General features: G+C 35.2%; 2 protein-coding genes across 2 annotated transcripts in view; one reads left to right on the forward strand and one right to left on the reverse strand.

Annotated features, from left to right (window-relative positions):
• LOC108752664 (GAS2-like protein pickled eggs) overlaps positions 1 to 12450 on the reverse strand; it is a 70883-nt gene extending 58433 nt beyond the window's left edge. Inside the window, exon 1 of the mRNA XM_018493667.1 lies at positions 11987 to 12450. The gene's annotated coding sequence lies outside the window, so the exon portion shown is untranslated. The remainder of the gene's footprint in view (positions 1 to 11986) is intronic.
• Positions 12451 to 13854: 1404 nt separating this feature from the next.
• Positions 13855 to 16395, forward strand: LOC108752384 (coiled-coil domain-containing protein 112-like). Its single transcript, XM_018493185.1, has 6 exons — positions 13855 to 14135; positions 14233 to 14336; positions 14579 to 14848; positions 15183 to 15810; positions 16040 to 16261; positions 16335 to 16395. Exons 1-6 carry the CDS (start codon positions 13855 to 13857, stop codon positions 16393 to 16395), a joined length of 1566 nt encoding a protein of 521 aa, XP_018348687.1.
• Positions 16396 to 17086: the final 691 nt, after the last annotated feature.

The following is a 17086-nucleotide window of genomic DNA, read 5'->3' on the forward strand; positions in this document are numbered from 1 at the left end:
CAGTTGCTTGTACTAGAAATTGTAAAAATTGACACAAATATACATATTATAATATGTTTGACAAAATTAAAGCATCACCTGCTCCACTCTGCAAAAATAGGCAAATTTCGAAATAGAATAACTTCGTCAAAAATCATCGTATCGAGATTTTAATAATAATTATTATTATTATTATTATTATTATTATTATTAATTATTTTAATAATTATTAGTTATCCTTGATCGAATATGACCCTCTTCATACATTTGTGTTGAACATTTCTCGGTCCATTTTCACTTAATATTTTATTAATATATTATTTAAAAAACTCAACTGAAAGAAATATTAAATTTATTTAGTTCATTATTTACTAATGCATGTGTTAATAACATTATTTACACAGAAACGGATTGATTTACATTTCGATATACATGAAAGTTAAAAATAACAAATGTTTTTTTAGCTCAAGGGATTGAGTTACTATTGCCTTTTTGATAACGGTGACCGTATTATTGGAATCCTTTCTATAAATAACGTAGAAATATATTGTTACAAAATAAAAAAATAACTTAAAACACTCTGCGACATACATGGTGGGTGAAAAACGAGCGAGCATCTGTGGGCGACTGGTGGCCAATTTACAGGCTAATTTGTGGCATTTTATCGCCAAAGGGCGAAGGTGGCAGTTGCTGAATCACAGCAGGGTTACGAATGTGTAAAATACTGTAAAACGTCGTTGCACTTTACGGAGTTCACCGTGGCTTTCATAAATGTCGGTGCAGCACCGAGAAATCTATTAGGGATGCACGCGAATGCAGCGTGGAATTTAATCCTTAAACACGCGCGATTCATGCGCTATCTTCGCAGCCAGGCGAAAGGCGTTCGGGAATTGATAGCGTCCTCCTTTATTTCGCAAAGTGGTTAACGGGATTTTATGTGTTCCTACGCACGATCGCTCGTTTCACGATGAATAATCAATGACTTTGCTAAGTACTAAATAGTGAAGCATGTTTCCATTTTGGCGCCAGAGTAACATAGATGTCGATTATCGATGTTAGCGTTGTCAACCTCACAGTATTTTATTTATGGCACAGCTAGAGCTTTATAATTATGTGATATTACCGTCTATATAACTAGCGTGTTTTAAATACGAAATTCCGTTATGACGGATTCTAATAAAAATCTGTATCTGAAATTACAGTCCGTTAGTTGAAACTTGAATCTTGAAGTTCGAAACTTGAAACCAAGTTTCACTGAAAAATATAGGGTATGGAATTTATAGAGCGTTGAAATAACATTTTTGGATCTTATTAAGAAAAATATTATTGTACACTGTTAAATCTATAATCTGTCAATTTGACACTATAGTGTCAAATTTAACCATTGTTTTAGTATCAATCAATATATCGAGCAGTGGCGATTTGACTTAATTCTAGCTATACACACTGGAGTCCCAGAAACTCCAATGCAATTTGCTAAATCGAGATTTTTTTGTATATCTAAACGTTTCTTTTTCTTTGAACCTATATGGTATGTCTTGAAGCTCCTTAATTCTATCGACTTTTACACATCATGGACCTATTCTTTAATCAATTCTCCATCGATTAAAAAAAAAATTAATTGAAATACGTCCATTTTTACGAAAGTTATGGTAATAAATATAAATGGAGTCCCAAGGACTCGAGTGTGTATATCAAGTAAAAAAAAGATTGTATAATTAAGATTACATTTACTTAAATTTGACACTATAGATTTAATAACTACGTAGAAATGTGCGGAATATTAATTCTTCGTTGATATATTGGGTGTAAACCACCCATAAAATTATTTTAACTCTCTGAAACTCAATTTTCTTTTATTTTGTAGAACAAAAATACAATGTTTGTAAAAAATAAAGTTTTTTTTCAATGTTTCAATTTCTCTGTTTTTTCAATTTCCAAAATAGCCTACATTCAATATGCAAAGTAAACACCCTTTATATTCAAAACCAACTTACAAACTAATTTTTTTTTCAAAGTATTATATCTGAATTCTGTAAATTATTAATTTTTAATGTTGAATTTTTTAAAAGTTACACTTTTTCAAAGATTTTACTCGTTTCTTTTCTCTATTCATTGAACTCAAGAATTTTTTTCACAAAAACTGTAATAAAATTACAATGAAAAACTATTTGAATGTATTCTATAGACCTTGAAATTGACCCATAATTTTTTTCATATTGATTGAATGTTTTAAATAAGAATCTCAGTTGTTTAAACATTGCTCTGGGTGTGTGACAAACCACCCAGTGTGTCAAAAAGCGATCGGAAAAAGAGGTATGTCAACGAAGGATTAAGGTGTAAAAATATATAGACTGATGTTCAGGAGAAATTGATATCTCTGGTAAGAAATTCTGCGAGAATATAATCGCGCTCCCGACTTATCAGCATATGCAGTTCCTCGTGACACCGCGTAGACACGCCGTGATGCACCGTTATGTCAGGTGTAGCGCGCCTTTTAAAGTGCGCTCACGTAAGATAAACTTACGAACACGCTTTCATAGGGAACGAACGTGCACGCGATATCCGTAGGGCAGCGACTTCTTAATATTCCGTCCCTTATGCGTCGCTCAATAGAATAATAAGGAGCTCTTTCTCGCGGAACCCTTTCTCAGCGTGAACAATGAAGTCGCGCTCGACTCGGAAAATGAAACGACGGCAATGACGTAGTCAGGGAAATGTCGGATGTCAAAACACTCTGGACGTCGTTCTGCGCTCGGTCTCTCGCGCGACTTAAATCTCTTTCGAAACGTCCTCCCAGTCGCGTCGCACAGCAATAAAGACGGTGAGGCGGATGAATAGAATTAAAGACCGAACCGGATTTAAATGGGGGAAAAAAAAAATGTATAAACATCCTTACACACACGAGTCGCCCGGCAACTTAATTCCGGCCGTTTGCCGACTTGCTTTATCATTTTTATGTGCCGCCTGGCGACACTTACGGATGCGCACGCATGCACGCACACATGCATACACAATTTCGATCCCTACGACTTACTTTAGCAACTCTCCTACAATCGCCAGGAAGCAGTTACTCTTACACCCTGTTACTATAATTTCTCTGGGACGCGCGCGAGTTAACTTCGTATAATCCGATTCGTCCTCCCCTCGTTCATCGTCGATTACGATAAATATTATGCGGGATGAGTTATGTAAACACTAAACAGTAATTACGTAATATAATATTTGCTCGTGCGTTTTGCCCGTGATGTTTTGCACGAGTTACATTCGCCTATCACGCAGGGTAGCCCACCTTCGCAAATCCATATCAAGATCTCGTCTCAGGTAAGGCTTTATGAGTAATTACGAACGATTCCTGATGCTTTATTAAATTACCCTACGTTCCGCTGATTTCACATTAGATCCTTTACAATCTTGCAATTTATAAATACCGCGTGCGATACATATACGCGCGAGATGTGAGAGGCGTATACGAGTGTTTGCGCTCGATCGGCCGCCGCCGGCCGCGCAATTTAATCGCGCGCGCGTTAAAGTAATGTTACGTTATACGCGAGCAATGCGACGACAACATTCTTGCGTCGTACCCAAAGATAGCACCGATATATTATTAAGGGAAAACAAGATCGCGATAAATTGAAAGTCTCGCTGCGTCGTAATTACGGCGATGGCCGATGTGATAATTTCGCGAAAGGTAAATATAGAAAACGAATCCGCCCGGGACGTATAATGCTCGTTTCATGCAAGCGTAATGAGGCGCGCCGCGCAATTAATGGTCATTTGCTCTTTTACAGTCCATTAAATATCAACTATGTTCCCTTTTTTTTTCGCCACGGAGTCGTCCCACGACAGAACTCCGCATGATTATTCGCGGCGATTTCTCGATAAGACTCATCCATTTCATGTTCGACAAATGTATTTCATAGCAGAAGCAGAAGCGTCCGTAAGAACGTGAACAGGCGACGAAAAATTGAGAGAAGCGTTCCTATATCTCTGTCGTAAAAGACAAAGACAGAGATTAGCATAATAGAGATATTCGAGAGGGATCTGCCAATCCTGTTAGACTTGACAAACTTTCCTAATTAAATATAAGTAGGCCAATAAATATTTTATGAATACGTCTCTTTTATGCATATTCCGTTCCTCCATTATTCATAAAACATTATGAATTATCTGTTCGTGCGTTGCATAAGATATGCGCAGAATTTTCGCAATAGCATAACGACTTTCGAACGTATCATCGTATAAGACACTTTTTTTTCAGAATATTTATCGTCGCGAACTGTAACATTTCGCTTTTATCACGTCATAAACATTGTACGATTATCTAGGTGCTAGATTTCTTCATGTAACAAGAAGAGATAATCAAGCACAACGGGAGGCAGTGCAATCGTATAACGATTACATTGCGGGGTGGAAGAAACTCAGATTCGAGATATCATCGTTGTCGAGATATTAAAAGCCTACTCACGTGCATAAGAATGGCGCAGCGTTTCTTTGTCCGAGGAAACTGTTTACTCCGAAATTTCTTATTATTAGTATATATTTATAACGATGTTTAAGAGTATAAACATAATCCTGTACAAAACACACAGCGCAATACATAGCGGCATCTGTCTCCAAAACAAACATGACCAAACCGACGGTAAAGCCGTCGTCATTTACGCCTTCCTCGTCTAAAGTTAAACGTTTTCGACACGAAGATTATATTTAGATTTTTATACATCGTAAGAGCAATAACTTTTCTCATACTCTTCTAATAAGATAGATCTTAAATAATAATATCAGAAAATTATTCAAACTATTGAAACAAAATAAAATAGTAATATCAGTTTGTTTTGTTGCGTTGCGTGTGTGTAGTCTTGTTTCCTTCCAAAATAAATCTAATAAAAGTAAAACGCCTATGTTGGTGCTACGAATGTTGGTACGTAAATTAAATATTTATAACGCGATAGATACAATCTGCAACTAATTGGAATGTACAGACATGCGAATTATATCTTATTGCTTTAATAAACACAGAGAAAAAGGTTTTTTTTTAATTTAGTATTCCTATTTATTTGACTAGAATTTGTTTTATTGAAACAATACATACTTGTATGAAATTATTTGTTTGAATAAAAATTTTATTGTTTTATTCGAAAAACCTCTATTGCTTGACAGAAATAACATTATTATTTAAAGTAATATCTTTCAATTAAATAATATATTATTTAGTTACGATGAATATGAACAATAAAATAAATGATTTATTTGAAAATGGCAAAATATATTGATTGTTTCCATGCAAATAATTGCTTTCTTAGAATAATTATTACATTTTTTGGCCGAAAATATAGAAACAATGGTTTATATGTCACAACAGGATTAAACGAGCAGTGCTATGTGTTATATCAATTATGTTTGTGCCGTACAGCTTGATCACACGAATACCGAAGATAGACATTATCTATTCAAACAAAAATGCATTTAAGACAAAGATATACATCGTTTCAAATTCGAACAATCGCACTTATTGATCAAACATTGGTTTGTTTGGACCATACCAAATAATAAATTTATTTCGATACAATAAAATTTATTAAATCCAAAGAAATCTCTTTCTCTGTGTATATTTATGTACTAACAATAGTAGCAATCGAAGGCTCGTATAGGCATTTTACTTCCATTAGAATTATCATTCAGTTTCATTCATATAGAAGAAATCGCGAAGTTGTCGAAAAATACATCATACAGTGGCTGCCCAAACTTTTCGACCAACGTATAACTTTATAATAATTTTTGTTATAAAATCTATTTTTCAGTTTATATTAAACTTAAATTATCAGAGTTGCATCACACACAGAAGAGAAAATTTCTAGCAATTTATTAAAACGCAAAGAATCCAGCAGGAAATATGCATTGTGTGCCGTTTATCAGTCTTTTTTTAAGCTTTCCAAGTTTAGAATTCTTGTTATAATCAATCAACTTAAGACTTAAGAACACGATATCTTAAATACTAAAATATATTAAGTATTTACCATACCATATCTTTGTCTGTAAAGATTCTTTACCTAAACAATACAATAACATTGGCCGGAAACTTTTGGCAGCCACTGTGTAAGTTATAGATTTTAGTAACGAATGATACGCAGCGTCGCGCAGCGTTCAACAACGGACGCCGTATATCCGGGAAACCGGATGTGTAAGCCGGCGCCTGTTCCCTCTCGCGCGCAACGCAACGCGCATCGAGTTACGCGACGCATAATTGCGCTCGAACGCGCGCGCCGATATCGGGGACCGATAAACGTTCTGGCGCAGCGCTGCAGCGTTGGCGTTTTCGTAACGCCTAACGATTTCATTCATTTCGCTCGGCGGAATGAACCTGTTTCCAACGACGATGACGATGACGACGACGGAAACGACGACGAGCTCGGCCGGGGCCTGGCTACGCCCGCGCACGTAGTCGATCGCGAATGCAAATCGGCGTCGCGCATGGTCGCGCATTGGCCCGCGTTGCAACGGGCAACGAGTAACGCGATATCTTGGACTACGTGCGGCCCGATAACATCCGGAGCACTGGCTCCAAAGTCGTTTATCATTACGCGCCGGCCGCGGTAAAGTTACCTTCGAGCGCGCCGAGATTGATCACCTCCCGCCTCGGCCGGACTTATTGCCCTCTCTCCTCCTTTTTCTTCTCCTTTTTCGTGGAGGTCCATTTCCATAACCGTACCGACACTCGCGCGTATTCCATACTCGAGGCTAAATTTCAAGAACACCCGAATAAAATCATTCTGCCCACCCCTGAGGACCCTAAATTACGTCCAAAAAAAAAAAAAAAAGAAAGAAAAAAAACTTCGATTCGAAATTGTGACCGAAGAATCCGTAAACAAGACAGAAAATTCATTTCAAAATCAGTGCAGTGTTTGTCGCTTCTCCGACATTATAATTTCTCCATCTGGGAGAAACTCCATCCTCTTATGTGCTTTCGAAACTAGCAGCTCGGTTTTCGTCCATAATCTCCCTTCGCAAAAATTATACGCTTCTTGATTGCTCTAAGGATAGTGCCTGTCATCGGAATATCAAAATGCGCGTACATACTGAAATCCAACTTAATCCGATGCACGAGCACACGTCTCTCGCCAAACGTATCTCGACAGCGCGTATAGCCCACGATGTACGTGCAAATGATTTTCCAGCGATGCAACGCCGTTGACAGCCGTTCATTAATCGTGATGTTCGGTATACATTACAATCTGCCGACGTCGAGCGCGAACGAGAGATGGAATTAACAAGAGAGATGTTTCGGCCGCGTTATCGCCGCGTTTTTTTAACAATATTAAATCTCTACAAACCGCATATTTTTTCCGCAAAATAAAGCCGGCATATTTCCCTCCCTCCCTCCCCCCCTCTCTCTTTCTCTCTTTTTCTCTCTTTTTATCCAAACACTGATTTGTTGCATTAATGTGACTGATTTATTGCATACAGTTTAAAGATTCTATTATTGGTGCATGGAAAAATCGGATTTGTTACATCATTTAAAAATAAACAATGCTACAAAAATTTTTAACATTCCAGCAACCAATTTAAACGTCCTACCTAATTTTGATGAACCAAACATAATGATTTTCAGATCTGTATCTAGCTAAATTTTTAGATACTTCAGCAAAACCTAAGTGCTTTCTAAGTGTATATTCTCGAATATAACGATGATATGAAGCCGGCTTGGATCGGCTGTTAGTTAATCATTTTCTGAATATGTCAGCTAGTTATTAGAGTCCCATGTTTTTGTGCAGTTAACGTGTTTATACAGTGTTCATCACTTAATCGTCTTTATATATCAGCATTAATTAATTCTGCATTACACGTTAGTTAATGTTCAACTTCCGTTTAGAAGTCGTACACTTAAATTAAAGCGCGATTCCGTTAAACATTTCGGAGAGATAGTAATCAATTTCCTGTTACGTATGTAGAGAAATCGTTAAAACATTCTCGACACGATAGAGTGTCTACGATAAGGTTATCAGATTTTTTAAATTAATGTCCGGAGACAAATTTCAACTTTGTTAAAATAAAGGTAACACAAAACTAGTGTTATTTTAAATAATGTTTTGTTCTGTTTAACAAAATGCACTATAAATAAATCGGAATTTAATGAACCCCTTAATATACATGATTCAATCATTCGTGTTCTGTGATTTCTTTTCTTTGAAATATTAGGAGTACTTGGTTAAATTATAATCTCTATCTTTTTCTTTTCTTAATACACAATTTTGTAGATACTTTCTAAGATATGTAAAGAATAATTGCTTAATAATTTTTATACAGATTTTTATACAGATTTTTAAATTACTACCAAAACAGCACATGAAAGTCCGACTGAAAAACGGGAACGTTTGGTAATCTTAAAATGTCTAGAAAGTTAGATAAAAAATTAATATCGTTTAGATAACAAACTAATATAGTGTCTTCAATGCTTCTTGTTACAAATCGTTATCCATGTTTCGGTCTTCATGAAACTCGTTCACTTAACGCGAAGCGAAACGCGCTCAGGAGCGAGAGACTAATAAATATTTATTCCAAGACCCTCTTTTTCGCAAGCATCGTCCTTTGATCGAGAGAGACTACACTTCGTATTAGTGAGCGTGATAAGTTGCATGTCCAGTCGCTGCAAAGCGCATCGCTCCTCCGCGCACGCTCGACGCCGTGCTGAAGCGAGCGAGACTGGACGACGAGCAGGGAACGCACGGCTGGTCTCTCTGCCCCCCTCGGAGGAAAATCTTATGAATGAGCGGGTTCCCCATTCACTTTTAACTGCGGAGAACAGCCGTAACGAGCAACACGGTGTTCCGAAGCTGCGATGCTCGCGCAATACGCAGCGATCCGTCGCGCAATATAGGGACGCAATTCGTCTATGATGTAAGTTGATAAAGCAGCGAATATCGTGTTTTGTCGAACGACTTCAGTTTTGTACGACGAGTAATAATATCGTTCACCGGTATATTTTATAATATTGCGTACTCAATCCTTACAAAAATTTAATACTAGAAAGTAACGATCAATTATTTATTTTAAGTATTAACCGTTGCTTTCCAGTGCTTTTAATATTCCAAACAAGATAATTTTCAGTATTAAATTGAATTTTCCGTATAAGGGAAAGCGCATAAATAGTTATAAATTTGTTCTATATCATTTAAATGTATTTTTATGAGATATAAGTGTAATATATTAACACAAAAATCGATAGATATTAAAATATTATTAACGTATCAAAATTTTCATGGCAACGCAAATACTGATATCAAATAAGAGATAGGATAAAAATTGTTGCCACGATTTTTTCAATCCCAATTGAAAGAAATGTTGCTTGTTAAAGTCAAATTCTCATATTCTCTTTCACTAAAAACTGCTTCTGTGTGCATACGAAATTCTTTTAGGCCGGACTACGCATTGAAGATTGAGATTGAAGATCGAAGAGTGAAATTTAACCAACGAGGCCAAAGGAATTTTAGCTCCAATGGTTTTGATTGGTCAAATTTCAATCTCTTAATAATCTGATTCCAGCCTTACACAACAATCAGAAAAATGATGCAAGGTGCGCAATGTCTAACACTCGCGATATCGATAAGGATCGAACAAAAAAGTCCAGTGCTGTTCAATAGTAATCGCTATACACGGGTATCATAGTGCGTCGCTTATTATGCACCACGCCTGCGTTTATTACTTATTGTCGGATGAGAGTATCTCGTTGCGCTTTGCGCACAACGACGTTGCACAGTTCGAAAGACTATCTCACGCGACAAAACGCTTTGTCTCCGTCCACTTATCTCGATCGTCTTCGCTCGCAGGAGTGTACGCCTCCAGCGAGTAATTGCGTCGGCAATTCAATCGTCACGAAATTATCGCGCCATTACTCGCGAGCCGTACTCCCGCGGGCGAGTACACTCGTCAATCGTGATATAACTCATGTATCGTCAATCTAGATCGATAACTCTCCAGAATCTCCGACGGTGCTCTTCCCTTTAAATACACCGAGAAAAGAAGTTGTTGATTTAAAATCATATTAGTCGATTCAATTAAATGCGGCGGTCACGAGCAAATATGTTGAGCAAATATTTGTTCATTCAAATAAATAAGATGATAAAATAACAATAATATTTTAAGTTCAGATTTTGATATGATTCACGTATATTTAATCAAAATATATATAAATAGTATTGCATTTAAATGAGAAACTAAATAATCACTGCAAAAGTAAATGCATTTAGTCCCATTAACAAACTTTTTTTCAGTGTATTTTTCTTAATATATAATTGTATTTGTATACAAAAAAAAATTAATTAAAGTGAACATAAAATTTTTTCTTATAAAAGAAATTAGTTTCTTTGAAAATATCGTTGAATTTAAAAACTATGCGTTGTCAACAAAATTACTCAATTTACTTAATTCCCACAGAGTATCACGTGGAATTATTTAACGTAAGGAAAGTCACGCGATTTGTAATTCTAATTGTACTAACGACTTCCAATTAAGTTACTGCGATGCAACATTTCCTTACAATAATTGGAACAATGTAAAAAGTCTTTTAATAATTGATTAAGTAAACGCAATACACGAAAAATACTGTGGGAATAGTATAAAATTTCGATCACTTATTAATTAATCACATTGTTCACATATTACAAATAATTTGTTATATATTACTTTATTGTAAACACACAATTACTTATAATTGATTAAATAATTACAGGACAGAGTCTCCTTGCGATCGCTCGAACAATGAAACTTTCTCTGTAAAAGCGATTCTAATAGGTGATTAAGTAGCCAGAATAGGAAGTTATAATGGTATAAAATTGTACAAAATAAGACTTTAATTAATTATTGCCTATTATGGATCTACAGTGGGATTAGGTATTATGTATGATAGATTATGTACCATTAAATATAAACATTATACTATAATATATTATGTATGCGTATACGTACATATAAATATGATATATACAGGCGATAAAATATGCATTTAACTTTACAGTAATTCCGTATATATAATTACAATGCCTTTCCACGGAATTTATCTCGCGTGTTTTTCACTGCTCGAGATTATCTACTATGAATATCATTTTGAATATCTATTTCAAGTCGAAATCTAACATTAACATATCGCGTGCCGTGTTTCCTTATCAGTGTCGTTGGATAAGGAAACTCGCCAATGAGTCATCTTTGCAATGCAACAGATGCATCTGTTATTTATGTTCTGCAGTTTAAATGCTCCATTTTCTCGTTTAAATAGCCTAACTACCTAATTACAGGGTGTGTCGGAATTTTATGTACACAATTCTAGTCACGATAATATTTATTACTTATTATATATAATCGATCTTTTTACAGATATGTTTATATGTATAATTTTATTATATTATATTATATATAATAGCACATAGAGACGTGATATAATCTTTCTCTAGAAATATAAAATCGACATTTTTATATATTACGCAAAATAAGATTCTATTTAATAATACAAATTACAATTTAAAGGTTCAGAGATCAGTAAAGTCAAAAGTCTTTTTATCGAAATATCCAGCGTTTATGTTTTTCCACTTCTTTCAAAAATTTTAATTATGTATATATATATACATATAATAAATATATATATATATATATCGGACCAAATTATAAATTTAATATATACAACAATTACGTATAATCAATTGTTGTCTATCGAAATATAAAAGATTGATATTATAATATTTTGTCTCGCATAATGAATCTTTCATCGCGCAAAGAAAACGGCACAGAATACGCCGTTCATCATAAATGCACCTGCTTATTAATTCAAGTCGAGAGTTTCGCCTTCAACGTCAATCGAGATGACGTACCTCGATTTCCTTCGATCCGCGAGTCGATCGTTCAATACCTATGTCTACCGCGTTCTCAATAAGCATCGTACAAGCACGAGTTGTAAGTGACACGTACATGGTGTAATTTACAAAAGCGCATACTCTGAAGACGATTCGGAGCTACTTACACTTGCCTGACGAATCCAGGGGAGGAAGTTTTCTTCCCCGAATCACCACCACCGAATCACCACAAGCGCGACGAGTACCGATCGCGCGCGCACCGGTTAACCCGTTTCACGGCAGCGCGGCGGATCCTTCACTCATCGAACGGAAAAATCGAATGTCCGTTGAAGCCGATGGATTTCCCGGCGACATACGCGATTAGGCGCGCTCCCGCGCCCGGGGAATGCGTCGTTAGGGGAAGAGCGCGCCGAGAGGGAGAGAGAAAGGGAGGAAGATATCAAAGATTCGGGGAGGTGATGATTATGGAGCCATGCAGACGGAGAGGAGGACTTCGTCGTCTTTCTTATCGCTCCTCGGAGCGATTTCGCGCGTATCGTTTTGCTGCTCGTCGTCAAGCGATTCAAAGCGCGGTGCCGTCTCACGATACGTCTCACGGGGTACGCGCGAACCCCATACTCGCACTCGTCGCGTCCCAATCAGAGACTGAGGCGCCTAGAGACAGGCCGCCCGTATAAATGCGCCACAGTGCAAGCGGTCGAAGTACCGCGGGTGGAAAGGGGAACCGGAGTCAATCCGCAGCGCACCGCGAGGGGTCACTACGGATTAGAGAATGGTATCGCGATATTGTCGATTTATGTAAACATAAACATTGCACCTCCCTCGTTCGCGCGTATGTCAACAGAACGTTGTCTTTCCCCAATAAATTCTAAATTATTTTTATTTTTATTTCTCGTAAACTGTCGACTTTTTGCGTAAAGATATAAAATCTAATAATAAATATTATTATTTTCCTTTTGTTAAAGATACAGTCTCTCTCTCTCTCTCTCTCTCTCTCTCTCTCTCTCTCTCTCTCTCTTCTTGCATTTTCTATCTTTTTATATAATGATCTTTAATTCAAAATGCACTTGTTTATATATTGCGTCATTCATTACCGACTAAAATTTTCATCTTCATGTAACCGTCGATAAATACGAGTTTGTAAAATACCATCACGCAACTTAATCGACTTCGGGTAACAATGTTTTATGTTTTACATAATTATTATTTATATAAGCGTTTTTCGTGCTTTGAGGGAATCTTTCTGCGAGATAAAATGACTAATCAGCTGATTAAAATTGATTATATATATGACAAAAAAATAATTACAACACGTTGTTGATATTTAACGTAAATATGTGCTGCGAGGAGAAAGTGTATATAATTAACAAGTTAATTACGATAATAATGATAAACAATAGCTAAATAAAAATCAGAATTTCAGATGCAAAGTATATTTAATGAAATACTAATTTTTCTCAAAAGCTATTATATACTAGGGCTCTCAAAATTCAAACAAAAAATAAATAATTAATGATAATTGGACTATGAGAGCAAACAATAACAGCGTGGTAATTATAATGCGTAATAAATATCACATATATATTATTGTATAAAATAATTTACATTGGATTTTTTAAAAATACGAACTGTCGATATGTATATGACATCAAATTTTCGAATGATATATCGCGAAAAATATTTATATAACACCTTTTAATTTATTATTAGATATATATTTTTATATAATATTCTTCACATATAAAAAAAACTTATATATTTAAATAAAATTGCTTTTCTTATGCTTCTTTTGAACTTTACAATAATATATGAATTTCCTTGATCAGCAGGTGCGACTGCATGGGAAGGGAGATGTTTATGGTGAATTACTATGGAAACCCATGTGTAAAACTTTAGTCAGATCTCACAAACTTCACTGAATTTAGCGAAGACCAACGTGTCTATTATAAATAAGCTTCTTAGGTTAAATTAGTTTATTAAAACAATTAATTATAATAAGTTTTCCGGACGAAAATATCGCAGCTGTGTGTATACAATGAACGGAGTTATGAGAAAATTCTTGGAAAAAATTACTAAGGAATTGCAATTAGCACAATCAGTCACGAATTATCACGAGAAAGATAAGAAAGAAAAGCAAATTTCGTGTGGAAAAGTGCGCTCTGCTGAAAGCACAAAGTACAGGACGTCCCTGTTAAAGCTAAAGGAGCAAGAGTACTTGATAGAAAAAAATCTCACTAACTTCATGGAGAACATGAAACTGGATTCAGAAGTTCTGCGACCCGTTTTGCGTAATATGAATGACATCTCGAGAAGCAGGTAGGCAGCGAAAAACGAATCGGTCGATTTTAAATTGCGTTATGCATATCAAGTCCATATCATTCTGCAGTGGTTTAACTTCGATATGTCTTTAAAGGGAAATTTTTCTGGATAGCATAAGAAAATCCTTGGATAAAATTACTGAGGAATTGCAATTAATACAATCAATCACGAATTGTCCCGAGCAGATTCAGAAGTTAGGTGAATCTTGGCACAATTTCTTTTCCACTGATAATGCTATGTTTTCGTTTCTTGCTTGTGTTACTTCCAAATTATTTTTTTATTACATATAACATTTTTACATATTATATTTCTAATTAAACAGGCTACAGTTTCTATATTTAAAATTCAATTAAAAGGAAAGGGATTAAAATTTTAATCCACAAATGTATCTTATTAAAAATATAAATTCAACATTAAAAAACTAAACATTATTTATTTAGATACGAATGCATACAAACAACGGCTCCTGAAATTGTCGCAGAAAATTCGGAACTTTCAGGAGTCCTGCCAACAGAAAATTGTGACTTTGTCGCAGGAGCAAACTGCTCTCGAATCTGAATTACGTGAATTTGAATCAAATTTGCATAAGTATGAAAATGCAACCAGCAGAATCGGCAAACCGACATCCGCTATGTCTTCTAACAAGGAAAATAAAAGATGTCACGATTATAAGAAAATCGAGGACCTCCACGAGTTAATTGCTAAAACAGGTACTGAATACATTTGCATTCGTCTGTGTTAGCAATTAAAATGCGCAGCAAAATATAATTTATAACAGTTGTATGTGTTACTTTATGTCGAGACTTTATCGTGTCTCCAGATAATACGTAATATACTTGTATCGACTGTCACCTAATATTAGTCCATTCAAGTAGTGATATAATAAACCCATACTCTATTCTCAATTCTTAAACCTTTGTACACATTTTATGAGACTCTATTATAATATTATTAATAAACACATTCCATCAATTGTTATACAGATATCTAAAAAAGCTATTTAAAAAATTAGTAATGCAAAGCACATAAAAAATCATATTACAGGCTACACTGATAATTGGAGCAACGAAGACCACTTGTTGTTCTTGAAAATGCGGAAGAAGTGCAGTAGTATACCTGCTCTAGTGGCTGCCATTCGAGTCAAATGTCCAGATCTAACAGCGGAAACTATAGTAAATCATGAGGCTTGGTATAAAATTTATCTGAGACTGCGTGAAAAGCAACGATCGAGCATCAGAGAATGGCGCAAACAAAAAGAAATGGAGAAGATGAAGATGAAAAATCGTGAGGATGAAACTGAGGCCGAAACTTTGGAAGAAATTTTGCGGGAAAAAAGGAACTCCAATATCACAAAAGATCTTCCGACTTGCGTGACGGATAAAATGAGGACAATAAAAACTGACAATTCCGTTGATATCAATAATCAGAAAAAGGAATTAATAAAACAGTGGAAAGCCGAGAGAGAGAATAAACGTTTGTTGGAAGAGGAGCAATCGAGGATTCTGATTGAGTCGAAGCTTGCCGCGCAAGAAAAACGTAAAAGGGAAAGATTGGCAAGACTTCGGAAAGTTTTGGCGGAGCATCGTGAAAAAACATCGATGAAAGTTTCCTCCGAAGTCTCGGAAGATGATTCGAGACCATACTACAATCCAATGTTGATTAAGGCCTTTAGGTAACATCAGCTGTTTTTAAAGTTGAACAAAGAACTTGAAACAATATTACGCTAAATAATGATAAAAGTACGAGATTTTGTACTAAATTTTATCTATAGCTTATACTTGTTTATCGTAATAAAAAAATTTTAATAAGTGACGAACTTAAATAATCTATTTATTATAAATGTAGCTTGTGCAAAATCTTAGAAATAACTATAAAATTGTGGATTTCAATATAATTGATAGGAAGCAAGATGCAGAGTTTACAAGAAAAAAAAAAAATTTGATAGCTGTACGAAAATCGGCTCAAAATCGAATAATAAAAATCGTAAGACCACAAATAGCCAAAAAGCAAAATCACTCGACCCTATTGAATCCGACTGAAGTATGGAGAGAAAAATGTAGAATACCCGAACCTAACACGAAGGAATCGAAAAAGCTGCAATATATTAAAGACGTTCCACGTTTGTACGTTTTTTTGACAGAAGAAATGCTTATTTTTACACATTTAATTTATACTTAATATTTTGTCTTTTCACAGATATGTTCAGTGGAGAAACAAGGAATCGATGGAGATCAAGGATGCTCTGACATTTTTATAATCGAAGATCTGTTCCCTTCAACCAAAGTTCATTTTCAACTTGAAGAAGGCAATAAAAAAAATGTACAAAACGTTGACATATATTTATGTTTATTTTTCTTTACGAACGTACCTTTTTGTTTCTTTCAGACGATGAACATAATAAGTTATAAGTAAACGAGTGTTGAATTTATCCAGGACCGCCGTTCGCGCAATATTCGATTTTATTATTATAACTTTCTCTTTATTTGTTCCGTTGTTTTAATCTTATTTTCAGGAACATAAAAGAGAAAGAGGGGGAGAGGATTATCATCGACGTAATCTCGAATAACTTCAACCCTCGACGGCTTTTTACTCAAATATATATAATATACTTTCTATCAATCTTTTTCTGTTCGTTAATTCGAGATATTCTTTCGTATAGATTACCAAATACAAAAACACATAGGTGATACAATATATGTATAATATATATATATATATATATAATGCTATAATACAAAAGAATGTCTCATATCGCGCCGAATATGATTGACCGACAGTTCGACGGTTCGCCCGCATCACCTACTTTTAAATTTTTCTTTAATAATTATCACTATTATTAATTACTATATTTGTTTATGCGGGATAATCCTACACGGCACGATATGATGACACCTCTCACTCTTTGTGAGAATACGCGCAAATACTCTAAAACGTACTCTATTTTTTTA

The sequence above is a fragment of the Trachymyrmex septentrionalis genome, unplaced genomic scaffold (genome assembly GCF_001594115.1).
Source record: "Trachymyrmex septentrionalis isolate Tsep2-gDNA-1 unplaced genomic scaffold, Tsep1.0 scaffold60, whole genome shotgun sequence".
Classification (NCBI taxonomy): Eukaryota; Metazoa; Arthropoda; class Insecta; order Hymenoptera; family Formicidae; genus Trachymyrmex; species Trachymyrmex septentrionalis.

Excerpts from the sequence above, each read along its gene's own strand:
- LOC108752384 (XM_018493185.1), top strand. The coding sequence starts at position 13,855 with ATGAACGGAGTTATGAGAAAATTCTTGGAAAAAATTACTAAGGAATTG. Across the intron at positions 14,849-15,182 it reads CGAGTTAATTGCTAAAACAG|GCTACACTGATAATTGGAGC; the intron begins GTACTGAATACA and ends ATCATATTACAG. Across the intron at positions 15,811-16,039 it reads ATGTTGATTAAGGCCTTTAG|GAAGCAAGATGCAGAGTTTA; the intron begins GTAACATCAGCT and ends TATAATTGATAG.